This window comes from Xenopus laevis, chromosome 2S (assembly GCF_017654675.1).
Source record: "Xenopus laevis strain J_2021 chromosome 2S, Xenopus_laevis_v10.1, whole genome shotgun sequence".
Classification (NCBI taxonomy): domain Eukaryota; kingdom Metazoa; phylum Chordata; class Amphibia; order Anura; family Pipidae; genus Xenopus; species Xenopus laevis.
The window spans coordinates 106,722,953-106,748,571 of record NC_054374.1 but is presented as its reverse complement, the minus strand read 5'-3'; the positions used below and the strand labels follow the sequence as shown (position 1 = coordinate 106,748,571).

General features: G+C 37.5%; 1 protein-coding gene across 7 annotated transcripts in view; it reads left to right on the top strand.

Moving 5' to 3' along the window:
* cul4a.S (cullin 4A S homeolog) overlaps positions 1-25,108 on the top strand; it is a 36,832-nt gene extending 11,724 nt beyond the window's left edge. For 6 of the 7 annotated variants that reach the window (XM_018249836.2, XM_018249834.2, XM_018249832.2 and 3 more), the window contains 15 exons: positions 1,567-1,729; positions 2,219-2,308; positions 3,893-3,975; positions 5,929-5,996; positions 6,279-6,397; positions 7,562-7,754; positions 9,906-10,010; positions 10,419-10,529; positions 12,166-12,251; positions 13,203-13,310; positions 15,944-16,057; positions 18,156-18,261; positions 19,282-19,454; positions 20,304-20,456; positions 24,789-25,108. In XM_018249836.2, coding sequence (XP_018105325.1) covers positions 1,567-1,729; positions 2,219-2,308; positions 3,893-3,975; positions 5,929-5,996; positions 6,279-6,397; positions 7,562-7,754; positions 9,906-10,010; positions 10,419-10,529; positions 12,166-12,251; positions 13,203-13,310; positions 15,944-16,057; positions 18,156-18,261; positions 19,282-19,454; positions 20,304-20,456; positions 24,789-24,884 — 1,768 coding nt within the window. In that variant the 3' untranslated portion in view covers positions 24,885-25,108. Of the gene's footprint in view, positions 1-1,566; positions 1,730-2,218; positions 2,309-3,892; positions 3,976-5,928; positions 5,997-6,278; positions 6,398-7,561; positions 7,755-9,905; positions 10,011-10,418; positions 10,530-12,165; positions 12,252-13,202; positions 13,311-15,943; positions 16,058-18,155; positions 18,262-19,281; positions 19,455-20,303; positions 20,457-24,788 lie in introns of those variants that run through there. The other variant, XR_005965883.1, reaches the window with a different exon arrangement.
* The last annotated feature ends 511 nt before the right edge of the window (positions 25,109-25,619 follow it).

The following is a 25,619-nucleotide window of genomic DNA, read 5'->3' as shown; positions in this document are numbered from 1 at the left end:
TCGACACGATCTTCAGCAAATTCTAGATGGTCAGCAATATTTTTGGGGGAGAGCAGTGACTTTCTTCTTGCTACCCTGCCATACACACCATTGCTGCTCATTGTTCTTTTGATGGTGGACTTATGAACATTAACATTTGCCAATGTGAGACAGGCCTTCAGTTGCTTAGAATTTACCATGGGTTCCTTTTAATCTCTCAGACTATTGGACGCCTTGCAGTTGAAGTCATCTTTGATGGTTGAGCACTTCTGGTAGGGAAACAAACGTTCTTCAATTTCCTCCATTTGTACACAATCTATCTGACCATTGATTGGTGGAGTATAAACTATTTAGAGCTAGTTTTGTAACCTTTTCAAGCTTTATGGGCATCAACAACTGTTTTTCTGAGGTCCTCAGACACCTCCTTTGTTCGAGCAATGATACACATCCACAAATATGTTGTATGTGTAATCAGGCTTTGCTGGATCCCCGTTCTTTAAATAAGAAACACCTGGTTGTCATCCCATTGACTGAAAACAGATATGTTATTGAATAATTTTTTTTCAAAAAATACACAACCAAATATAATAATTTGTGTTTTTGTTTAACTAAGTTTTCTTCATCTACTTTTAGGACTTTTTTGAAAATCAGAAGATGTTTTAGGTCACATTCATAAAAAAATATAGAAGATTTTAAAGGGTCACAAACTTTCAAGCACCACCATATTTAGTCAATTGCAGATTTCATTGACAAACAAATGTCAGGGGCTTTAACTTTACATAAGTTGTTTAGAAGTATGTTATATTGACTCTCTGATCTCTGGACAAACATTCCAGCTTAGGAATGCTCAAACTATTTGTGTATATCAGACATATGTAAAACAGTATTTGGAGCAGGAAAAATGCCTACTGTATGCATTTGGCCTAGTTCACACTGGCATGTAATATTCTTTATTTCTCTGCACAGACTGCGAGCAAACCTAGGAGATGTTTGACTCATTTTATTACTGCACTTTTTGCCACAACTGACCACATGTTACTTTATTTCAGTACACACCCTGATGTTGGAGCTCATATTCCGCCCCTTTACTATATCCCAAAGGGATACATATATGACTTTTATAGCTAGTACTGATATAAACTGAGAAAACTAGTGTTACTGGAAGTACATACATGGAAGTTTCGCTAGGCAAGTATCTGACCCAAAGATCGTTCTGGAATCTAGGTAAACCCCTAGGTATTAAATTATCCTTTTGTCAGCACTGATAATGCATGCATAAAAGTATGTTCAGAAAAACAGCATGTAAACAGGAGAGGGTAGTTTAATGAGGAAATCGATTTTCTTAAGAGTTGGCAATTAAAAAGGAGACCTTACCACACTGATACACAATACACTAATAAGTATTTTTTTTATTGTTAACTAAAATTTACTAAAACTTATCTGGAAAAAAAAAATTTACTGCCTAAGAAATACTGTATTATAGTGTTTCTACAGGTAGATTGTTTGAATTATTTTATTCTGTTGCTGTTAAATAGGAGAATTGTTAATACTTTGAAATTATAATTTTCATCTTTGGTGTTTGTTTAGGGATATGGGATTGGAACTCTTTCGCAGCCATGTTATTAGTGATAGAATGGTTCAGAACAAAACAATTGATGGGATCCTGAAGCTAATTGAGCAAGAACGGTCTGGGGAGGCTGTAGATCGGAGCTTGTTGAGAAGTTTATTGGGCATGTTGTCTGACTTACAAGTAAGTGACTTATTGTGTTATTTGTAGTAGAACTAAAAGTCCCATGATCCATGTACCAGTTGAGACACTGGCAGTTGCTATTTAGAATGAAGTGAACGCTGAAAGTCTTTTCCAAGTCCCTGCTCCTGCTTATCTTTGAAGTTTCATTACAGCAGTTTTTCTGTTATCCAGAAAATGTTTGTACCCTAGTCTAGAATCTTTTTTTTTTCTATGCCTAACTTTTACGTTTGGTAGTCCTATTAGATGTTCTGTTGTTGTCTGCAAAGTAACATTATAGGGTTCATTTGTGAATTCAACCTCAGCATGCAAAGTGCAGAATAGGCCACATTTGAACTTTCTTTGCATGTTTTGTTCAGGTGTATGCAAATAGCTGCAGGACTCTGTGGCTCCCTTCACTAAGGGTGGTGGGAGGGAGGCACGTAAACATGGAAATTCAAACTAAAAAAAATCTTCTTTGTTACAGTTTTTTTTTGGTTTGTTGTATTTTAGGTCTACAAAGAGTCATTTGAGGCAAAATTTTTGGAGGAAACAAAATGTTTGTATGCTGCTGAAGGCCAAAGACTCATGCAAGAAAGAGAGGTTGGAATTTATTTCACTTATTGAATGTTTTCTACTATATTAGATAACTATTTTGCTTGGAAATATACGAGATTCTTTTAATAGCATTCTGAAAATACTTTGCCTTGAGAGAAAAAAAAAATCTGTGCTGAAATGGGGAGGACATTTGGGAGTTGTCCATGTTTGCTGGGCAGCCTAGTAAAACTGGAAAACTGGGCAGCAAACTGGAAAATTAGGTTCAACGTTGATAAATGCAAGGTTGTGCACTTTGACAAAAATAATATAAATGCAAGTTATACACTAAATGGCAGTGTGTTGGGAGTTTCCTTAACAGAGAAAGATCTAGGGGTTTTTGTAGATAACAAGTTGTCTAATTCTGGGCGGTGTTATTCTATGGCCACCAAAGCAAAAAAAGGTCTGTCTTTTATAAAAAAAAAAAAAAAGCATAAACTCAAGGGATGAAAACATAATTATTCCTCTTTATAGGTCCCTGGTAAGGCCTCACCTGTAGTATTCAGTACAGTTTTGGGCTCCAGTCCTTAAAGGGGTGGTTTACTTTAAGGTAAATTTTATTGTGTTATAGAATGGCCAATTCTAAGCAACTTTTCAATTGGTTTTCATTATTTATTTTTTATTGTTATTTGCCTTCTGACTCTTTGCAACTTTCAAATGGGCGTCGCAGACTCCCTTCTAAAAAAAAAAACAAATGCTCTGTAAGGCTACAAATGTATTGTTATTGTTACTTTTTATTACGGATCCTTCTATTCAGGCCTCTCCTATTCATATTCAAATCAATGCATGGTTGCTAGGGTAAATTGGTTAAGATGCAAATTGAAGAGCTGCTGAATAAAAAGCTAAATAACTCAAAAACATTCAATAATAAAAAAAAACTAAAAAAAAAAACAGTTGCAAATTGTCTCAGAATCTCACTCTCTACATCATACTAAAAGTTAACTCAAAGGTGAACAGCCCCTTTAAGAGGGATATAAATGAGCTGGAGACAGTGCAGAGACGTGTAATTAAACTGGTTCGAGGGATGGAAGACTTAAATTATGAGGGTAGACTGTCAAGGTTCGGGTTGTTTTTTCTGGAAAAAAGGCACTTGCGAGGGGACATGATTACACTTTACAAGTACATTAGAGGACACTATAGACAAATAGCAGGGGACCTTTTTACCCATAAAGAGGATCAACATACCAGAGGCCACCCCTTCAGACATGTGGTTCTTCACAGTCAGGACAGTGAGGTTGTGGAATGCACTGCCGGGTGATGTTGTGATGGCTGATTCTGTTAATGCCTTTAAGAGGGGCATAGATGATTTCTTGGATAGAAATAATATCCAAGGCTATTGTGATACTAAGCTCTATAGTTAGTGTAGATATGGGTATATATAATTTATGTGAAAGTATGGAGGGGTGTGTGTATGGATGCTGGGTTTTATTTGGAGGGGTTAAACTTGATGGACTTTGTCTTTTTTCAACTCAATTTAACTATGAAGTGGTTTTTAGTCAGTAGCTTATACTCTGAAGCTACTTGCCTGCAGCAATCCCTGGAAAAGTGTAGAGGTATAAATACTTTGTGGCTAAATAGCATGATTTTTTGTAGGTACCTGAATATCTTCATCATGTGAACAGGCGTTTAGAAGAAGAGGTAGACAGAGTTATAACATATTTGGACCATGGGACACAGTAAGTAATATTATACATTATAGTTAATGTCAACTGTTAAAATTTCCTGGCTTGTCTAAATAAAGCTGACCATAGACGCAAAGAGATAGTCGAATTTTTGTACAATTTTCGGACCGTGTGGATTGTCCCAACGTTTTTCATACGGTCTTTAGTCGATCTGACAGGTTAAAGGACCAGTAACATCAAAAAAAATTTTAAAAAAATTCGTTAGTATACATCGAAAAATAAACACCAACACAAATCAAACTTTTAAATTACAAAGCCTTTATTAAAAAATAACTTACTGAATAACTTACTCCGCTCTTCTTGAGAAAAGGCGACAGGGCGACCATCCATTCTGCAGCAGTTGATTTCTCCACCCTGGCTATCTGTCCTGACCGCTCTGCTCTGCTGGCAAGATGGGGCAGCACTTCTAAGCGATCCACATGTAGTATCCCCCAGCCCACGGTCGTCGCCATTGCCTGCCAGTTGTACAAGAGCGGAAGGCTCCATCCAGTGACGGCAGTGAGGCATCATATAATTTAAACAAACCCAAACTTTTAAAACGACAGCACGTTTGAACTAATAGGAACGATCACAGGACCAAATCACAGTACAAAGCTCGGTTTGAAAGCCTCGGGCTTCCTGTGTCCCCGGCTGCGGAAGGGTTACAGGGAGAGGGCATAAATAGCGCGCAATGATCTTCCGCACGGCAGCAATCGGCTCCGAGTTATGGCAGCGGCCGGGATTTGGAAGAGGGTACAGACACCGTGCTCAGTCTGGTCTTTCCTCTCTGTCCTTCAGTTTGCGCCCCGTATGTCCGAGGAGTGCGCGGGAGCAGCGCTGCCAATGGGAAGAAGCCGGAAAAGAGAAGGGACACCTGTAAGTCATATACACATACCGGCCCTACACGTGGCTCCCCACAAGGAATGGGTGGGAGGCAGGAGACGGAATAGCTCCTCCGTCTCTCCCGGTGTGCAGTCTCTACTGCACACTGAAACAGCGACAGAGGTAATAAGACTTCGTTGGGAAAAGAGGGAGACGGGGCAGCGCAGAGAGACAGAGGAGCAATGCTGGGAAGTGGGGAGCAACTTGCAGGCAATGGCGATGACCGTGGGCTGGGGGATACGACATGTGCATCGCTTAGAAGTGCTGCCCCATCTTGCTGGCAGAGCAGCGCAGCCAGGAGAGATAGCCAGGAAGGAGAAATCAACTGGTGCAGAATGGATGGTCGCCCTGTCGCCTTTTCTCAAGAAGAGCGGAAGTGGAGTTTCAGTTAGTTATTTTTTAATAAATGCTTTGCAATTTAAAAGTTTAATTTGTGTTGGTGTTTATTTTTTGATATATACTAACATTTTTTTTGATGTTACTGGTCCATCAGCTAATGATAATTTCTTTGCATGTATTGCCTATCTGACTATATCAATGGGTGACTCACTAGATTTTGTCATTCCAAATCTTTGAATCACAGAGCTCCACAAAGAACATTTTTCAAAAAATAAAAACACCTCAGCACACAGGAAAAAGAGGCCATCCGCTTAATGCGTTTCGTGGTGTCTCGCAACTTCCTCAGAACCTAGCTTCTGGGGAAGTAGAGCAACGCTACGAAATGCGTTAAGCCCTTTCTCAGAACCTAGCTTCTGAGGAAGTGGCCAGACACATTTACTTGAATTGGAACTAATATTCTGTTGCTGAAACATGTGCTGGTGGTTGGGTAATTCATTAGGACCAAACTAACACCACCCTGGTATCACAGATGTTTGCCATATTCTTTTCATTTTAATTCAAGTAATTTGGAAAGGGTTGCCACTAGAGAAGAGAAAAAGCTGATTACAATCTGATAACTGCTGAGTTTTACAAATCAGGCTACATATATTGAAATTAATGCTGGGACTGTATTTTAAATACATCTGTTAATGCAATAGAACATGATGATATTAAACGGTGATACTGATACTGCCTTTCCTTCTGCAGTAAACCACTGATTGCTTGTGTGGAAAAACAGCTTCTAGGCGAGCATTTAACTGCTATTTTGCAAAAAGGTAAACACTGCATGGTGTTGTAGGGTGCAACTGTTGTGTTTACTTTTACATATATTTATATAACTGCCTTGCTAAAAACATTAGTTTGCATCGTTATTTTTTATTATTTTTTGGTTAGCACATCAATTGGTTTTCCTACTTTAAGAAAATTGGCATAATTTTTTGAAGGTTTTAAAACATTAAACGATGTAACTACTGCTACGTTTCCCCTTGTATGATAATTCCATTTGTAAAAACTTTTTTTTTCTTAAATAAGTGTTCATGTGTTTTTTCTTAACTCAGGTCTCAAGAATATGCTTGATGAAAACCGAGACCTAGAATTGACTTTAATGTATCAACTCTTTAGTCGGGTAAAAGATGGTAAGATGATACTACTACAGCACTGGGGTGAATACATTAAGGTAAGTTTTCAAGCTATAAAAGTAAGCCTGACCCGTAAAATAAGTATAAAGTATTTAAACTTTGACAAAAATTGTTAATATATTATATTAACCATGTCCTGGTTATTGCTTCTAAGAGTAGTTATAAGGGAAATATAAAATGTATCAGTCAGCTTCAGTTGAGGATCCTGCAAGCCAGAAAAAAGAAAAAAAATTGCATACACTGTGCTCATAAAACAACTTTCTGCTAATCTACTAACAGATTAGAATAGTGCTATATTTGTAAAAATCTATAGCTTGTTACTTACTTACTGTCCAAGCAAACCTTAGCAACACTGGTTTCAGAGCTGAAGCTTTTACACTTTAACTTTTCTTTCTCTAAATTGTTGTCAATCTTCTTTCATGTTGCATAGTTATCTGAAAATGTCTACCGTTGAAATATATTCTATTTTAAGCCTAAATAAAGAATATAGCTAAAAATGCTGTATTTTAAGTTTCAGCAGACCTGTAATAATCCAAGCCTGCAAAGCAGCAGCATCTTAATAGGCCTTTTGAGTGTCAGCCTATTCCAGGTTTGGAGGCAAGTTTTAATAGCATAAAAACAGATGTACTGTCAAACAGAGCCTCAATGTAGGTGAACAGTCCACAAAGGGGATACCAAATGGCCAATCACAGCACTTATTTGTCATTTTGCATGCATGTGTTGCTCCCCATCTCTTTTTATTTTTGAATATGGCTCACCGGTAAAAAAGGTTGTGGGCCTAGAGTGTCTGTCCTGCCATGTAATGTGGTTTAAAATTAATTTTTAATTAATGTTTCTAAATTTTATATTGTATGAATACTGTATATTGCAAAGCAGTCCCTATACCGGCTAACTAGCCACAGTCAAGCATGGCATGTGATGGCCATGAACTGGCACAGAAGTACAAAGCATAAGGTGCATTATAAGTAACCTAATTATTTAAGCTTTAGCTTACCTATAAATTAAGAATTAGTTAATAAAAATCTTTGGTGGTGTGCTGAAGATCTGCCCTTTTGCAGCATATTCAGCACATAGTTGTTTTTGCTTGGTTTTTGTAGGTGGTGCTCAACTGACCGGTAGGAGAAAGTACTGTTTAGCTTACAAATGTCTTCTGCTTGTATGAGCCGCAAATTAAGATTTCTGACTTTCTTTTGATTTTGTAGAATTTTGGAAGTGGATTAGTTGTTAATCCTGAAAAAGACAAAGACATGGTTCAGGAGCTCCTGGATTTCAAGGATAAAGTAGATCACATAATAGAAGTTTGCTTCCAGAAGAATGAGAAGTTTGTTAATACTATGAAAGAATCATTTGAAACTTTTATCAACAGAAGAGCAAACAAGCCAGCAGAACTCATAGGTAGACGACCCCTTGCTCCTCTGTGTTCATTACAATCTAAGATGCGCTTGCATACCAGTGAATTAAATTACTAGCAGGGTAAATTTACATAAAAATCCACTGATGACACCCCTGTTCAAATCTAAAAGGATAATAAATAAACTTGGAATAAAAATTTAAAGGTATGGCATGTAAAAACCCTTTATTGTGCTGCTAGTGCAAGAATTAATTTATTAAAGCAACAGAGAACTGTATTTATATGTTGAGAAAAAATACTATATTTTAAGTTGGACTGTTCTGTTGAGATATTTGGAGATATTTTGGTGGGCCCTCTTCATGACAGCTGGGCAGAGTCTTTTGTATTTGCACTTTTTTGAGCAATTCCTTTTCCCCTTCAATAGAGCTGTCACTTGTGCTGCTAAAATCTTATGATTTCTCGCCACTCATCTTTGTGCCAGTATTATAGCAAGCATGCAGAAGATCTTGGTTGCACTAGATCGGTGTAGAAGGTGTGAAATTGGCAATGTTTAAAAGGACGGGTGCAGGACAACTGAAAAACAAAAAAGGAAACCGAGCACTAGAGAAATGGGAAGAGGTGAAAAAGGAATATTAAAAAGGGTAAAGGAAGACAATATAGGATTGGGGTGATAAGGATAAATTAAAAAAGGTTTGGGTAAATAAAAGTGGGGAACATTAGAGAAGGGAAGGGAAGAAAATAAAGAAAGTGAGAATGGAATTGGAAAAAAAAATTCTTAAACATAGTTGCAATGTAAGGCAGATGATGCAAGACTTTTTTCTTTTGATAACAGCAACTACAGGTTTTTTATTAGTCACCTTTTAAAATGTCAAAATGACTAAGGCAAGGGTTCCCAACTGTCGGCTGTGGACATTCCTGAAGTGGGCCACCGAGCCTAGCCCAGAATTAACGTGTCGCACTGAATTGGATGCCGGTGCGCCGAATTGGAAGCTCAGATGCCACTGACCCCCCTCCCATCTTCCGACCCCCTCCCAACCCCCCCCCCTTGCAAAATATTTTGCCATTACACCAGTCCCTAGGCCAAAAAAGGTATGCGACTGCTGGACTAAGGGACTAACTAAGGAAAACCTAGTTTGATGTGATCACAAAAATCTCGCATGCGATGCTATTTCTAGAATAGCAACTACTGATTAATAACTTGTCAGTTCATTGAATCAGACCTTTATTACATGTTTTAATTTTACCTGTACTTTAGTTTTTATTGCCATGTGACATGCTTCAGTGGCACAGCATAGTTTAACTTTTGGGTTGTGCATCAGCAACTATTCAGATAAGCATTCTCACTCTGTCCTGACAGGTGCTGGTGCTAATATACACACATGAGGAGTTTCAAAGGAAAGTGGACACATGCAGATATCATCCACCATGTAAAATGTAAAATGATTCAGCCAGCCTTAAAAAATCCCTGGCTAGGCACAATCGCAGTTCAAACAGAAACACTCAATTAATGTTCAAGAGACATTTTCCTTGGCTTGACACATGTATTGTTGTGTTTACCATAAAAAATAAACTAACAAAGATTATATGTTTATTTATTTCTAATGACTGAGCCCCTCTTTTGGTTAAACAATAGGTTAAGAACCCTGCTTTGTTTCTTCTGAAACAACCATAGATCACAGACTGAAAACTCATATTATTAACTTTTCAGTCAAAAATATTTACCAAAACTCAAAAAGTGATGTTTTCCAGTTTCCTCTCGAGTTTCTGTACCAAATTTTTCTATCTTGCATTTTCTATGTGTTATTTCCATAACTGTAAAGGTGTATGCTTACCTAGTTTCAGAGATTGTTGTAGCATTGCCAAAAAGTAAGGAAAGTGTGAAGACACTCCTTTGTAACATTAACGTAAACTGTAGTATGTACATGAGGTTGAAGCGTTGAAGTTGCTTAATTAAGGTGGATGTGAAGGGGAATAATATTCTTTGATACTTAGGAGAGCCATTGACCCACCTGACAATAATGTTTGTGTGTTTTGTGTCTTTGTCCCATATTTATAATTGCACCCAATGCCAGCAATTTTTATAAAGTACAATATTTAGAGTACCTTGCTCTGAGGCACAGAAAAGAAACAGGGGCCATTTCTAGTTACTTCATCTTTCCTTTATTTCTCGAATAATTGTAACTTTTTTTTTTTAGCCAAATATGTGGATTCCAAGTTACGCTCTGGAAATAAAGAAGCAACAGATGAAGAACTGGAGAGACTTCTGGATAAAATAATGATCATATTTCGATTCATCCATGGTATGTAGGAACTTGCAGATTTTAGGAGATGATACCTCATGATCACATTTCTGTCTGTAAAGTGTGATTTTGTTTTTTTTATATATGTAGTTCATTTATTAATTCCATTTCAATAGCAGCTAGTTTACCAGGTATCTAATGGATGCCAGGTTTAGGCTTCCTTCTCTGTTTAGCACAGTCATAGTGCAAAAGCCACTGAAAAGAGAGGTGAGTGGTATCGATTTTAAATCTCGGTTAAGGCTAAAAATACCCTGAATGTCAGGACCCTTTTGTCTTTGATCTGATTTATGCCCCCAACCCCAAAAAATATATTTAATAGCAATAATTTTGCTTTACAATTTTAGGTGCTTTTTGAAAGCAGTTAAACCCAATACTGATAATGAATTCTGACTTTCTTACATTTTGCAGGCAAAGATGTTTTTGAAGCCTTTTACAAAAAAGATTTGGCTAAAAGACTGCTGGTTGGGAAAAGTGCCTCTGTTGATTCTGAGAAGTCAATGCTTTCTAAACTTAAACACGGTGAGAGATGAAGCATGTACCTTAGCCTTAAAGGAGAACTAAACTGTAAAAGTAAAAACACAATGTCTAAAAATCCCATATTTAATATACTGAACTTATTGCACCAGCCTAAATTTTCAGCTTCTCAATAGCAGCAATGATCCAGGACTTCAATCTTTTCACAGGGGGTCACCATCTTGGAAAGTGTCTACAACACTCACATGCTCAGTGTGCTCTGAGCAGCTGTTGAGAAGTCAAGCTTAGGGGTCGTTGCAAATATGAAGCAGAAAATGAGGTTGGCCTGTACAATAAACTGAAGCTTACTTAATTACTAATCAGTCTTATTTTGCAATATATATATATATATATATATATATATATTTATATTTATTGATATTCTATGCATACTGTATGTTTTGAGTCAGTCTGTAAGCTCAGTAAGTGAAAGCAGCACAGAGCATGTGCAGTGAATCGGCAGAAAAGAAGATGGAGAGCTACTGGGGCATCTTTGGAGACACAGATCTTTCCTTGTAAAGGGCTGTGGTTGCCTTGGGCTGGTACATGCTGTACAACATTTCTAGCCTACTTCTTAGTTAAGTTTTAGTTCTCCTTTAAGATTTGAAGATCTTAAAATAACCAGTAAAGACAGAACGTTGTATGCATTTAAAAATAATGTATTGTTATACTGCAATGGCAAAAATTAAGTTGTCGCACCATTCCTACATTTAACATAAATAAACTGTTGTCTGTTGTGATAGCCATTGGATCATAGGGTCATATTTACATATATATTTACATAAAAAGTAGGAGACAAGCTATGTATAATACAATGGTTTTAAGAAATGTTTTCTTTCTATGGTGTTACTGGTCCTTTAAAACAATGTTGTGCAAGAGTTTCTGTGCCGTGGGCCACATTATACATACACTATTTCACATGTTTGGGGATTGTATTATTCTAAGACAGTGACATCATTAAAAAAAGGTCTATGGGGATTTGTTTGAGATAGCTGTGCTTTAAGGTACAGGATGTGAGCAGGTTGCCAAAGGAAGTTGTTCACTCTAAACATGTGCGTGTGTTAAACACAAGAAACCTTTTAAGGTTTGCTGAAATTAGCTGCAAAGATACATTGAACTTTTAGAAGTCTGAAAAAAAACTGGTTTTGGTAGTAATTGCTTAAGTTGAAACTGCAGAACACCGACTCTTCCATCTAGTCTGCCCATTTGAATAAATTGCACTTCATCTGTCCCCCGTATTTTAAAATTACTTCAATGTATTCCCACTACAAATGCTGTAATGCTTTCCCTTCCATTGATACATTTTCTTTATCTGCCATATTCCAATGTCTTTGTTTAGTGTAAAGGAGGGCTTATTTTTCTGAGTCTGTGTTCTTAGTACAAAGTTTTGCTTTGCAAAAAATAAATAAAAATAAATATGAATAACTATGTGAACAAGGTTTTAGGCTTATCGCTTGTACACAGAGTACTGTATTTCATCTTGCCCTCTCTACCACTCTGTCTTCCTAGGCACTAGATATTTGTAGATATCACTTTGCATATTTAGAGACCGTGTTCTAGAAGGATGACATTGTACAAGCAATAAAGCATTAACAGTTAATACGTAAGGATAATCTGTTTCAACTTTTTGTTTCTGGATCAGAATGTGGTGCTGCATTTACCAGTAAGCTCGAGGGGATGTTTAAAGATATGGAACTGTCCAAAGATGTAATGGTTCAGTTTAAGCAGGTAATGTTCATTTCAATACAATGTGAGCATGCAATGTTCAGTTTCAGTACAATGCACACACATGTATCCATGTTCTCTGACTGCTAAAATTTCAGTGGGTGAAAATACGCCCTGATATTAGGCACATGTACCATTGCCCTTAGAATAACATGGGCAGTTTTAGGTAGTGGGCAGACCAACTGCTTCCCTACATTAACACCCTAACATCTTAAAACTCTGTTTGAAGTGCATAAAACAGCATTTGAAGTGCATAGGACAACATTTCTGCATATTCAAGCAGATGGGTGGGAGCTATAAAATGTTGTGCAATCATATGAATACGAAAAGAAACAATTTGTACCTCTGACAATTATTGTTAAAGGGGAACTATCGCGAAAATGAAAATTTAATATAAGCTTCAGTATACTGAAATAAGAAACTGTGTAAATACAATTGCTTCACTATCCCTCTCTCAGCATCTGTTTATCTTCATTCTGTCTTTATGCAGCAGTTGGGTGTCAGAAACACAAACAAAATCTAACAAAATAACTGCCTTTTGCACAAATTCTGCATGTAGAGAGACCATATTTCTGGTGAGTTTAATAGATTGAGCTCTAATACATCTTCTTGGGAAAAGAAGCCCCCTATACAATATATTGGATCATTTATCTGACACCCAAATCCTGAATGAAGACAGAATGACGAGAAACAGATGCTGAGAGAGGAATAGTGAACATAAAGTTGATTATTTAAGAAATCGTACAGGATTTTTAACTGATTGTATTTAGAAAGTTTGTTATTTCAGTATGATGAAGCTTATAATACATTTTCATTTTTGCAATAGTTCCCCTTTAAATATACAATACATTGCTCTTTTTTTTAACATAGGCATATATGATTATGATATGTAGAGAAGTAGAAATCTTAATATCTGTACTGAGAAAACATTACTCACATTGGATTTGTTTGCAGCACATGCAAAACCACAGTGACCCAGGCAACATAGACTTGACCGTGAATATACTGACAATGGGATACTGGCCATCCTATACCCCAATGGATGTCCATTTACCAGCAGAGGTAAGCAAGTAAAACATTCTTAATGTGCCTGAATAGTTTAGTACCATCTACACAGAATCCAAAAACAAAGCCCATCTGCCCAGTTTGCACAGTAATTCAGAACATTGTAGTCACATGTTCAGGGTGTATCGTCCGTATAAATCATTTCAGAAACAATGAAGCATTTGAAGTGCATTTTACGTTTTTCAACGGACAAGAAAAAAATGGTGTAAAATCCAGGAAAATGCTAAATCAGGGAAATGTATTATACATAATATATAGGTGGGACCTCTGTTCTTTAAAGGACTTTTTTTTTTTTAAATTATCATCATCATTTATTTATATAGCGCTGTCAAGATACGCAGTGCTTAAATTCATTAGTATAGAACGAAAAAACCCACAAAAAACAAATTAAACTTTGAAATCGCTAAGTCTTTATAAAGAAATAACTTACTGAAAACTCTGCTTGCGCTCCTCTTCAGAAAAGGCGACAAGGTGATGGTCCATCATGCGGCGCTCGATTTCTCCTCCCTGGCTAACTCCTATAAGGAAGGCAGGTAGGAGAAATCGAGCGCCGCACGATGGATCGCCGGATTGCCTTTTCTGCATTCTATACTAACGAATTTTTTTTAACAGAAATACAGTAGAACCCCCATTTTACGTTTTTCAGGGGACCAGAAAAAAATGGTGGAAAATGCAAAATCTGGGAAATGTATTATACATAATATATAGGTGGGACCACAAAACAACAATGTAAAATGAGGGAAAACTTAAAATCAGGGGATGTAAAATGGGGGTTCTACTGTAATTCATACAAAGTCATTTCAGGGGATACAGGTATATGTGGCACTGGCCTAGCCACTCGCCAATAGTAAATCCAAGTAAAGAAAAATGCCAATACCTGTACTTGCAGCAAACGGGGTGATCCCAAATTTATTCAATGGTGCTACACAACACTTTGCAAACGATCAAATGTTTCGGGACCGCATGGCGCTTCCTTCTGGACCGCATGGCCCTTCCTCACTGAGGAAGGGCCATGTGGTCTAGAAACGTTTGATCGTTTGCAAAGTGTTGTGTAGCACCATTGAATAAATTTGGGATCACCCCGTTTGCTGCAAGTACAGGTATTGGCATTTTTCTTTACTTGGTTCTACTGTAATGACTTTATAATTTGCTTTCCTTCTTTTATTTTTTACAGTTTTTCAAAAGTTTGTTTAATGTTCTGTCTCTTATGTTTGAGTCTGGCAGCACAGTATTCCAGGAGAAGATTTTGAACTGTTGCAATTTGCAACATTATTTAATACATTTCTCAGTAGCAACTGTGGAATATATCTATATTTTGATATACAGGTATGGAATCCATTATCCAGAAAGCCGTTATCCAGAAAGCTCTGAATTACGGAAAGGCCGTCTCTCATAGACTCCATTATAATCAAAAAATCCAAAATCTTAAAAATGATTTCCTTTTTCTCTGCAATAAGAAAACAGTACCTTGTACTTGATCCAAACTAAGATATAATTAATCCTTATTTAATGCAAAACCAGCTTAAAGGGTTTATTAAATGTTTGTATGATTTTCTAGTAGACTTGAGTTATGAAGTTCCAAATTACAGAATGATCCATTATCTGGAAAACCCCAGGCCCTGAGCATTCTGGTTAATGTAATGGCCGGCGCCGCTACCCACGTGGCGGCCATGGGCGCCGCCATTTTGAGAGCGAACGCCGGCAGGGAAGGACGCGCCGCCCGGAGCTCCTGGACCTGCTCCGGGCGGCGATCACACAGACAGTCCTGCGCTATGGGAGAGGGAGGTGTGTTGGGGCCGCGGAAGGAGCGTATCTGCTCCTGGACCTGCACAGACAGTCCTGCGCTATGGGAGAGGCACAGACAGTCCTGCGCTATGGGAGAGGCACAGACAGTCCTGCGCTATGGGAGAGGGAGGTGTGTTGGGGCCGCGGAAGGAGCGTACGGTACCTTTTTTCTGCTTTCCTAGGTGCAGCACCTCATTGATCTTCTGAGCAGCCATGACAGGTGGGAGGTCACAGGGAAAACAAGTGGCAATTGTCCAGCTAATAGTTCTGACTCTTTTAAATCATTTTAGATAGATTTCTATGCCATAAAACATGATTACACATTTACACATTCACATTTTGAAATCTGACATGGGGCCCCTAGGCTTATACACGAGTCAATACATTTTTCCAGTTTTCTTAGGTAAATTAGGTACCTCGGCTTATACACGGGTCGGCTTATACACGAGTATATACGATATATTACAATTTCACTTTTCAATTTCAGTAGTTCCCCTTAAAACATGGAAGGAAGGAGGGGGAACTGGACTGTGCATTGTGGGCATACACAGTCCAGTTTTAGTGATATTCATCTGATCAGCCCATAGGCCAAAAAGTTGGATATCCACATTGTATCCAAGCATTTAGCAGCTTCTAATGTCCATTCAGCCAGACAGGATGGTCTGTCAAAACTACACATACAAGATGTCAAATAAATTCAGACATTCAGATGGTATTCATGTTGACTTGTGTGGCCAGGTGAAGTGCAGCGAACAACTTTAGTGCCCACCTTATTTGTGCTTTATTTCTCTACTGATTTTTTTTCTTTTTGCATTGCTTTATACAAGTATCCTCTCAATTTTCAGATGGTGAAACTTCAGGAAATATTTAAGACATTTTATTTAGGAAAACACAGTGGCAGAAGATTACAGTGGCAGTCAACACTTGGGCATGCTGTTCTGAAGGCTGATTTTAAAGAAGTAAGCTCCTTTAAAATTATTTTAATGCTTACTCATCCTATTTTTGGTTGTGTATAAAGGCTTTGGGCTTGCAATTTTGCATGGATCCAAAGAGGGCTCACCAAATGAAAACACTTCTCTGTTACAGCATTGAGTGCCCTTTAAAGTAGAAAGAAAGCTATTGAAGCAGTTTATTGCCAATAGATTAGTCACAATGAAAACATAATTATGCCTCTTTATAGGTCCCTGGTAAGGCCTCATCTGGAGTATGCAGTGCAGTTTTGGACTCCAGTCCTTAAGAGGATATAAATGAACTGCAGAGAGTGCAGAGACGTGCAACTAAATTGGTTAGAGGGATGGAAGACTTAAATTATGAGGTTAGACTGTCAAGGTTGGGGTTGTTTTCTCTGGAAAAAAGGTGCTTGCGAGGGGACATGATTACACTTTACAAGTAAATTAGAGGACATTATAGACAAATAGCAGGGGACCTTTTTACCCATAAAGATGATCACCGTACCAGAGGCCACCCCATAAGACCAGAAGAAAAGAACTTTCATTTGAAGCAATGTAGGGGGTTCTTCACAGTCAGGACAGTGAGGTTGTGGAATGCACTGCCGGGTGATGTTGTGATGGCTGATTCAGTTAATGCCTTTAAGAATGGCTTGGATCATTTTTTGGACAGACATAATATCAAAGGCTATTGTGATACTAAACTCTATAGTTAGTATGGGTATATAGAATTTAATTAAAAGTAGGGAGGGATGTGTGTATGGATGCTGGGTTTTCATTTGGAGGGGTTGAACTTGATGGACTTTGTCTTTTTTCAACCCAATTTAACTATGTAACTATGTAACAATAGTGCAAGCTATAACACTATGTTTATTCTGCAGAATGCTTTATACCTGAGTATACAGCACTAGAAGCTCTCTCTGTTTGTTTAGGATAGCAGCTGTAATATTAGCTTGGTGTGACATCACTTTATGTAAAACAAAAGCTGGCTCTCGCACACCCAGTGTAAGATGTGATGTCTGGTGCTCAATGGTAGAGGTTCGGCCACCTCACAATTGAATCAATGAAGAAAAAAAATCCACGGCACACAGGCTGCTGCAAGCAAGGAACCCCTTGCACGTATATTGCGGAAGTGAGCAACGTTTCGGGGTCACGCCCCTTTGTCAAGCCTGACAAAGGGGCGTGACCCCGAAACGTTGCTCACTTCCGCATTAAACGTGCAAGGGGTTCTTTGCTTGCAGCAGCCTGTGTGCCGTGGATTTTTTTCTTCAGTGACATCACTTTATGCCTGAGTCTCTCCCTGTTCACTCATAATTCTGGGCTCAGATTACAGCAGGGAGGGGAGGAGGAAAAGAGGAGAGAGAAGCAAACTGAGCATGCTCAAGCCCTGCCCTGGAGGTTTATGCTGAAAACAGGAAGTCTGATACAGAAGCCCATGTGTACACAATACAAGGAAAGAAATGTTGTCTTTCTTTTGACAGATGGCTCAGAGCAGCATTACTTTGAGGGTTAATGGTGTATTTATATAAATATAAAGCTTAGTTAAATTTAGCCTTTCCTTCTCCTTAAAAGATAAAGAGAACATAGAATGTCAGTAATATCTATTTGTCACTGCAATATACACCTGTAAATAGAAGGAATGTGCCCTTAAAAGTTGCTTTTTCTACTGCTTAACTGAAATTAAGCAGTCTTTCTACAGGCTGTACAGAAGAGCCTGCAGATTTAAGCACTTTGCACTGTGGTATCCCAGGCAATCCACAACATAATTGTATCTGGAAGAATTCCCAGATAGTTTTGCAAACACAATCAGAAGATCTACTGGTGTAAGATTTGGGTTGAACACTTAGCCTAACTGCTTTGTAACCATTTATACATTTATGTATCTTAATTGATTGGGGTAAGCCCTGACCAAGTGTTGGGAGGAGTTGGAAAGAGACTGAAAACCGTTGTTCTGTAAGACCGCATGGGCCACAGATAATTAGCTTTTTCTTAAACACCATCTTTGCAATGCAAATATATTTCAGCAAAAATTTAATAAACTGCTTCCTGAGGAATATGTGCCTTTCTTCCAAATATTCCTTCCTGACACCTGTTTTTAAATTACTTTCAGGAGAAAAAAGAACTGCAAGTGTCTCTCTTTCAGACCTTGGTGCTTCTCTTGTTTAATAAGGGAGAAGAATTTGGCTTTGAAGAAATTAAAATTACAACTGGAATTGGTGAGAACTTTGGCAGAGATGAGTGTTTGTATATTTATATAGGAAGACTGCAAAGCCTCAAGACCTATTATGGGGAGACTAGAAAGCTTCCTTCCAGCTGTTTTGCTTCATGATGCATATTTTCATAAACTGGGAATGGGGTCCACCCTTTGTTTCAAGTTGGTGCCAGCTATAGGACTGCTCCCCGTGGTGGCACTGTGAGCAATTTGAGGGCTGAGAAGCCATGGATCTTATTGAGTTAACAGTATGATTGTTAAAAAAAAACTATGCTTTCTTTGTTTGTAAAATGTAAAGTATAAACAAATAAAGAATGCTAAAAGAAGTAAAGGAGGCACATAACTCATTTGATTTGTTCTACCTATATTCCTACATCGAAATATATACATGTTGTTGTTATTATTAGCATATTTAGCATATCTGCTGGCACATGTTGTTATATCGTTTTTTGGAATGTGAATTAAGAATGAGAGGACATAATCAAGATAAAGCCAAAAGCACCAGTCCGTGGATGAGGGCATATTAGTGGAAATAGCAATAATTCTTTCTAAAACAATCTGTATATTAAAGAAAAGAGGGTTCAAAACACATTTTATCACTTCTATTTAAAGTTTTGCTTCTGAGCAGAACTACAAGTAGAGGTTATGAAATAGTTCTTCTACCCTCCCCTTAAAAGTCACACTACTTCAGATATTTCTTATTCCTTATCTCTAGTTATTACTTTTATAATCCTTCATTACTGCATATCTCTAAAATATGACCATTCTTAACACAAGAGATCCCAAATTTTCACTATTATCGTGTTATACCTCGACTATTGTAACTTTACCATCCACAGACTGATTTCTCAGATGTCTAGGAACACAAATAACACTAAGAAATAAAGTGAATCTTGCTAATCTGGAATGGTAGTGACACACTAGAATGTATAGCTTGTGTGCCCCATTTAGGAAGAGAGAGCCCAAACTGCAGTTAATAATTAATACAATTATTAATTCCAATGTTTTTTCTTGTCTTGAACAGAGGATAATGAACTGAGAAGAACACTTCAGTCCCTTGCTTGTGGTAAAGCCAGAGTTTTAAATAAATCGCCAAAGAGTAAAGATGTGGAGGATGGAGACAAGTTTTACTTTAATGCTGACTTTAAGCACAAACTATACAGAATCAAAATAAACCAAATACAAATGAAAGAAACTGTAAGTATGTTCTAACAGACACCTGCAAGAGCTATCTTAGTATATCATTATCAACTGGCACTACTCTGTAGAGAATGTTTAAGAAATGTTTTATTTTACTTACACAGCCATTACCTACGCTATCTATCTCAAACCTGCAGTATGAATTGTTGTAGAAGAGAAAATGCTATTATTTGAAGGAGCTTTCAAATAAAACCTTAAATAACTCACAAGCTATTAACAGAGCACTTGCAATTCCCCACCCTTGATTAGGATCGCTGTGGAACCAGTGAAATGAAGCAGATTAGCGCTGCGGGTGTTCACTACATCTTCTCTATCCAGTAATCACAGAAACTGAGCCTGACCTGAATTAGCTCCAACTGTACATGCATATTGTCAGCGATTGCTTACTGCAGAAGATAATGCTGCATGAGATGTCACCTGTGAGCTCCCCTGCACAAGGCTATTTCTTGTCAATGCGTACATTATTGCTAGGGCAAGCTAGTACAGTTGGGGGTGGGGGACCCTCCAGAAGCACTATCTTCAATCTAAAGGTGTTTTAAGATCAGTTAGATGTTAATCCAGGGATGCCAAATATAAGGCCTAACAGTTGTTGGGAACCAAGTGGTTTAATAATTTGTTGCTCCTTGACCCTCCATGCTATTGTTCATTGAATGTAAAGGTGAAACTGGAAATTCAATGTAGATATTAATGCGATTTGCACAGACATTTTCAACATCAACCCTTGCAGCTTGTGCATATTTTCATAGACCCAGCTAGGCAGCGCTAATACATGTTTCTACGTAAATCCAAAGTGCGTTTCCATGAAAACCGTGTCATGCTTCCATTTTCTCCTTTCCATTTTCTCAGGTAGAAGAACAAGTTAATACAACAGAGAGGGTGTTCCAAGACCGGCAGTACCAGATTGATGCAGCTATTGTGCGCATAATGAAGATGAGAAAAACCCTTACTCATAATCTTTTGGTCTCCGAGCTTTACAATCAGCTGAAATTCCCTGTAAAGGTACATAATGCTTTGTTATGCATTACCATACAATACAGCTGTTGTATGTGTGTATTTATATATATATATATATATATATATATATATATATATATATATATATATATATATATATATATATATATATATAGAAAACGTAATGACGGACAGCACTCGCTTGTAATGCTCAAAGGTGTCTTTATATCAAATATTAAAAGATGACATCACCATATGTGTGCACATATAAAAAGCGACGTTTCGAGCCTATATAGGCTCTTTATCAAGCCATGTGAAGCTATGGTATCAAGAACAAACATAATCCATGTGAATATTTAAGGATCATCAAAGGAAGTGACATCGCAACATATTCATTATCCTCTATACAGGGTTGATACATTGTATACTGAACAATGGTTGAATTAGATATATAACATTTGTAGAAACAGATATAGTTACAAAAATAAATACAAATTGTAGTCCTTATTAAGGCCTGCTGGATGAAGTGAATTTAACCTTTTAATACACCATACTTCTCGTTGTTTAAGTCTAAGTTCACGATCTCCTCCCCTAACTAGGGGGGTACATGTTCTAATATCATAAACCGTAATTGGTCCACAGTGTGCCCCTTTTCTTTAAAATGACGTGACAATGGTAAGGCAACATTTCCCAGTTTAATGGTGGACTTATGTTGTGATATCCGTGATTTGGCCTTTTGGATAGTTTCCCCGACATAAATCATGCCGCAAGGGCAAACTATCGCATACACTACAAATTGTGATAAGCAGGTGTGGTATCCCATAATTTGAATGGACTCTCCAGTACCTGGATGTAAAAAGAATTTACCTTTGATCACATGTCGGCACTGTTTACAATCAAGGCAAGGATACATCCCACTGTTGCGTTGTCCTAAAAATGTGCTTGCGGCTGGTTTACATATTGGCACTACAGTCTTATTCAATTTGGACCCTATAGTTTTCCCTCTTTTGTATGATGTCAGTGGGGGGGAAATAAATTCCTTCACCATAGGATAGGCTCTACATAGAATCGGCCAATGTTTCTGTAGGATGACATTTATTTGTCTAGAGAGTCCACCATATTGTGTAACAAAGGTGATTCTAGGGTCCTTCACTTTTCTAGATTTTGACTGTCCTACAGCCTTTTCGGCCTTATCCAATACTTGTGATGGATACCCCCTCTTTTTAAATTTATGTCTCATTTGTTTGATTTGGACATCCCTAATCACTGGGTCACTAACCAACCTATGGACTCGTGTTAATTGGCTAATTGGTATCGAATGCTTGGTGTGCCTAGGGTGGTTGCTATCAAAGTGTAAAATCTGATTTCGGTCAGTAGGTTTGGAATATAATTTGGTCTGTAGCCCTCCTTCTCTATAAACCAATATGTCCAAAAAAGAAATTTCTTTAACATCATGAGTTAGTGTAAATTTGATGGAGGGGTGGAAGCAATTGAGATGATCGTGGAACCGAGATAGGGAGTCAATGTCACCCCGCCATACAACAAAAATATCGTCGATATATCTCCACCAGGCCATACAATGTTCCTGGTAGAGAGCATCACGATATATGAATAGTTCTTCAAGCCAAACCATGAAGGTATTGGCATATGACGGGGCGACATTAGATCCCATCGCGGTTCCACGTAACTGTAAATAAAATGTTTCCTGAAAAACAAAATAATTCAGTCTCAATATAATCTCTAACGCCTCCAGAAAAAATTGAATTTGTGAGTCTTGATACTGATTACTTCCACGTAACATCCATTCACATGCCTTCAAACCCTCATCATGAGGTATAGAGGTATATAAACTGGACACATCAAATGTGGCCAGTATAACTTCCTCACCATCTGAAATATTAAGACCATCCAGTCTCTGCAAAAAATGACCACTGTCCTTAACATAAGACAGAGTTTTAGTCACCAAAGGTCCCAGAATCCGATCCAAAAAAATTGCCAAAGGGCAAAAAACTGAATCAATGCCCGATACTATCGGACGCCCTGGTGGGTGGATCGGATTCTTATGGATCTTTGGGAGAGTATACAGTGTGGGTGTACGTGGAAATGCAACCGTCAAGTAGTTTTTCAATTCATCAGAAATTATGTTGTTATTGACCATAGTGGTTAACAACAGTTCCAGCAGGCCTTAATAAGGACTACAATTTGTATTTATTTTTGTAACTATATCTGTTTCTACAAATGTTATATATCTAATTCAACCATTGTTCAGTATACAATGTATCAACCCTGTATAGAGGATAATGAATATGTTGCGATGTCACTTCCTTTGATGATCCTTAAATATTCACATGGATTATGTTTGTTCTTGATACCATAGCTTCACATGGCTTGATAAAGAGCCTATATAGGCTCGAAACGTCGCTTTTATATGTGCACACATATGGTGATGTCATCTTTTAATATTTGATATAAAGACACCTTTGAGCATTACAAGCGAGTGCTGTCCGTCATTACGTTTTCTATATTGTGGAGGACCGACCGGAATCCCCAAGGGACGTGCACCGCTGAACTTGCGGTAAAGCGTGAGTGCTGTTACTACTTCTTCTTTGTATATATATATATATATATACGTACACATATATTTGTATATGGATAGGTAGATAAATATTTATATAAAGCCAGTTCTTTTAAAAATATAGTTGATAATTGCTTTTCAGTTACTCTTAAATCTATAAACTCTGATCTGAGAATGTTCTTTAATCACAAATTTCAGAATTTCACAAAATCATATTCAGAGTAGAATAACTGCAAAACTAATAATATTTATTCCAAAATATTTATTCAATTTTCCCACTATTTTACTTCATGCCTTGATACATTGTGTCTTTGCATAAACTTAAAAATGAATATATTCCTAAAATAATTGAACATATTTATAGGTTAGTACACTTTGTTAAAGCCACTTCTGAGCATCATTTTTCCTGCTTATATGTCACTAAAACAATGTTTTTCATTATAGTTATCCATGTGGCAAATCATGTACACCACCACCCATAGTATTACCTCATGGTTTTTGTTATATTTCTCTCTGTAGTATGCAGATAAACCCTCCCTGCTATCCATGAACAGCTGTGTTCAGAATAATCTCAGACCCACATCACTAACCTGATCTGTTTTTGGTAGAAATTATATTTCTACATGGCAAATAATTTAGTAGTAGGTGTAGTAGAGTAATAGAAAACCAACAGACCCAACAGTCATGACATGCTGCTGATTCTGTGTAACTGAATCATTAATTGAGGCTTGTTCCAAATAATAGCAGTGTGGAGTTTAGTGAGGTCATTCATTCTGTTAAAAAACAGGTGTCAATTACGGCCCTATTTAAGGAAGGAAGGCAGCAAATGTTGCGCATGCTGGTTATAGTGCATTTCTCTCTGAAAATCAAAGTAAAATGGGTCATTTTAAACATTGTTCAGAAGAACAGCATACTTTGATTAACAAGCGCAGAAAATGATAGGCTGCTCAGCTAAAATGATTTCAGATGCTTTAAAATGGCAACCAAAACCTGAAAGACATGGAAGAAAACTGAAAACTACCATTTGAATGGATAGAATATGTCAAAGACTCAGCCAATGATCTGCTCCGGAAAAATTAAAGAAGGTGTAAAGTTACCTGTGAGAAATGTTACAATTAGAAGACGCCTATGTGAAGCCAAGCTATCAGCAAGAAGCCCCTGCAAAGTCCTATTGTTGAAAAAGAAAAAGAAGGAAAAGCAAAATCTTGAAACATTTTTCAGTTTATACAGTGAATGTTTGAGTTTGTATAGATGAATGCGGACACTGCTATTTTTTGGAACAGCTTAATATTCCCTTCTCTTTCTGTAAAGGAATAACACAAATTTGATACATTTTTCTTCATGTTTTGATTTGGAATAGAATGTGCAGTGTTCCCAATGCATTTGCGTGTATGGAAATAAAAGCTATTATAAGGATTTTGAGCTTTATTCACTTTAAACACACTGCTATTATTCTGAAGACAACTCTAGTTGTTTAGCCTGAGGAGGGAAAGCCTCACTTATATAGATCTCTAGAATTGCTGCTTCTTAATTGCACTAAAAAAGCTCCACTATTTTTGCCTACACAATTTCCAACATGCAAGCTTGCCTTGCTGAAGTACAACGTTTATTTGTCAATTAAAAGGGGTGCAGGAGGCTAAATGAAGTGCAGTCGAGAGCTGCAAAACCTACTGTCACAAGGTCCCATTAATACAGACAGACTTTCAGGAGTTGGCAGCTGTACCTGGTTACACTGACACTATGATGGGAAAAGTTGGGCTTTGTGTAAGTAATGACCATTCATTTCAATTTTATTCTTTCAGCCAGGAGACTTGAAGAAAAGAATTGAATCCCTCATAGACAGAGACTACATGGAAAGGGACAAAGACAATTCAAAACAGTACCATTATTTGGCATGAACATCAACCCTGGACTTTATTAGAGAACAAAGCTGCACCAGTCGCAATAAAGAACCAGCGTTCAATTTCTCTCTAGCGTGACAAGAAAATATCTTTATGCCCCTTCCCCAATGCACCTTAGGAAATTTGAATTGGTTTTCTTTATCATATATTCTTGTTTGTGTGACTGCATAGAATGGATTGTTGCTAGTTTAATGGCACAAATATATTGCATTTTGTTTTCATTTTCCTCTATTTTCTATTATAGCATACTATCTCACATCATAACAGCCCCTCAATGCTGCAATATTTATTACTAACTTTGAGGATTACAATCAGTAGACTTATGTCATGTTATATTGGTTATGTCGAGAAAGAAACCAGCTCCAAACAAAATCTTTCTTTTTATGTAGGCTGTGCTAGATCTCCCTAAATCTACTTATTTATGTTAATAAGTGTTTGGAGTTTGGACAAGATGGAAAGAAATTATCCAAGCTTACTGATTTTTTAGTGATGCCTTTAACTCTCCAGCATTTGAGTGATGGGCTAGTTCAACATATATAGAAGGAGCCCATTCTCTTCTAGAGAAGTGATGTGTTGAGTTAATAATACTTCACCAAAGTCTGCTCCATATGTATCAAAGTAAAGCTGGCCACAGACACAAAGATCCAATTGTACAAATCAATGTTCGATCGTACTTTCCCATCACCTGCCACTAACCATTCAGATCAAAGTCTTACCATTCTGACCAAATAA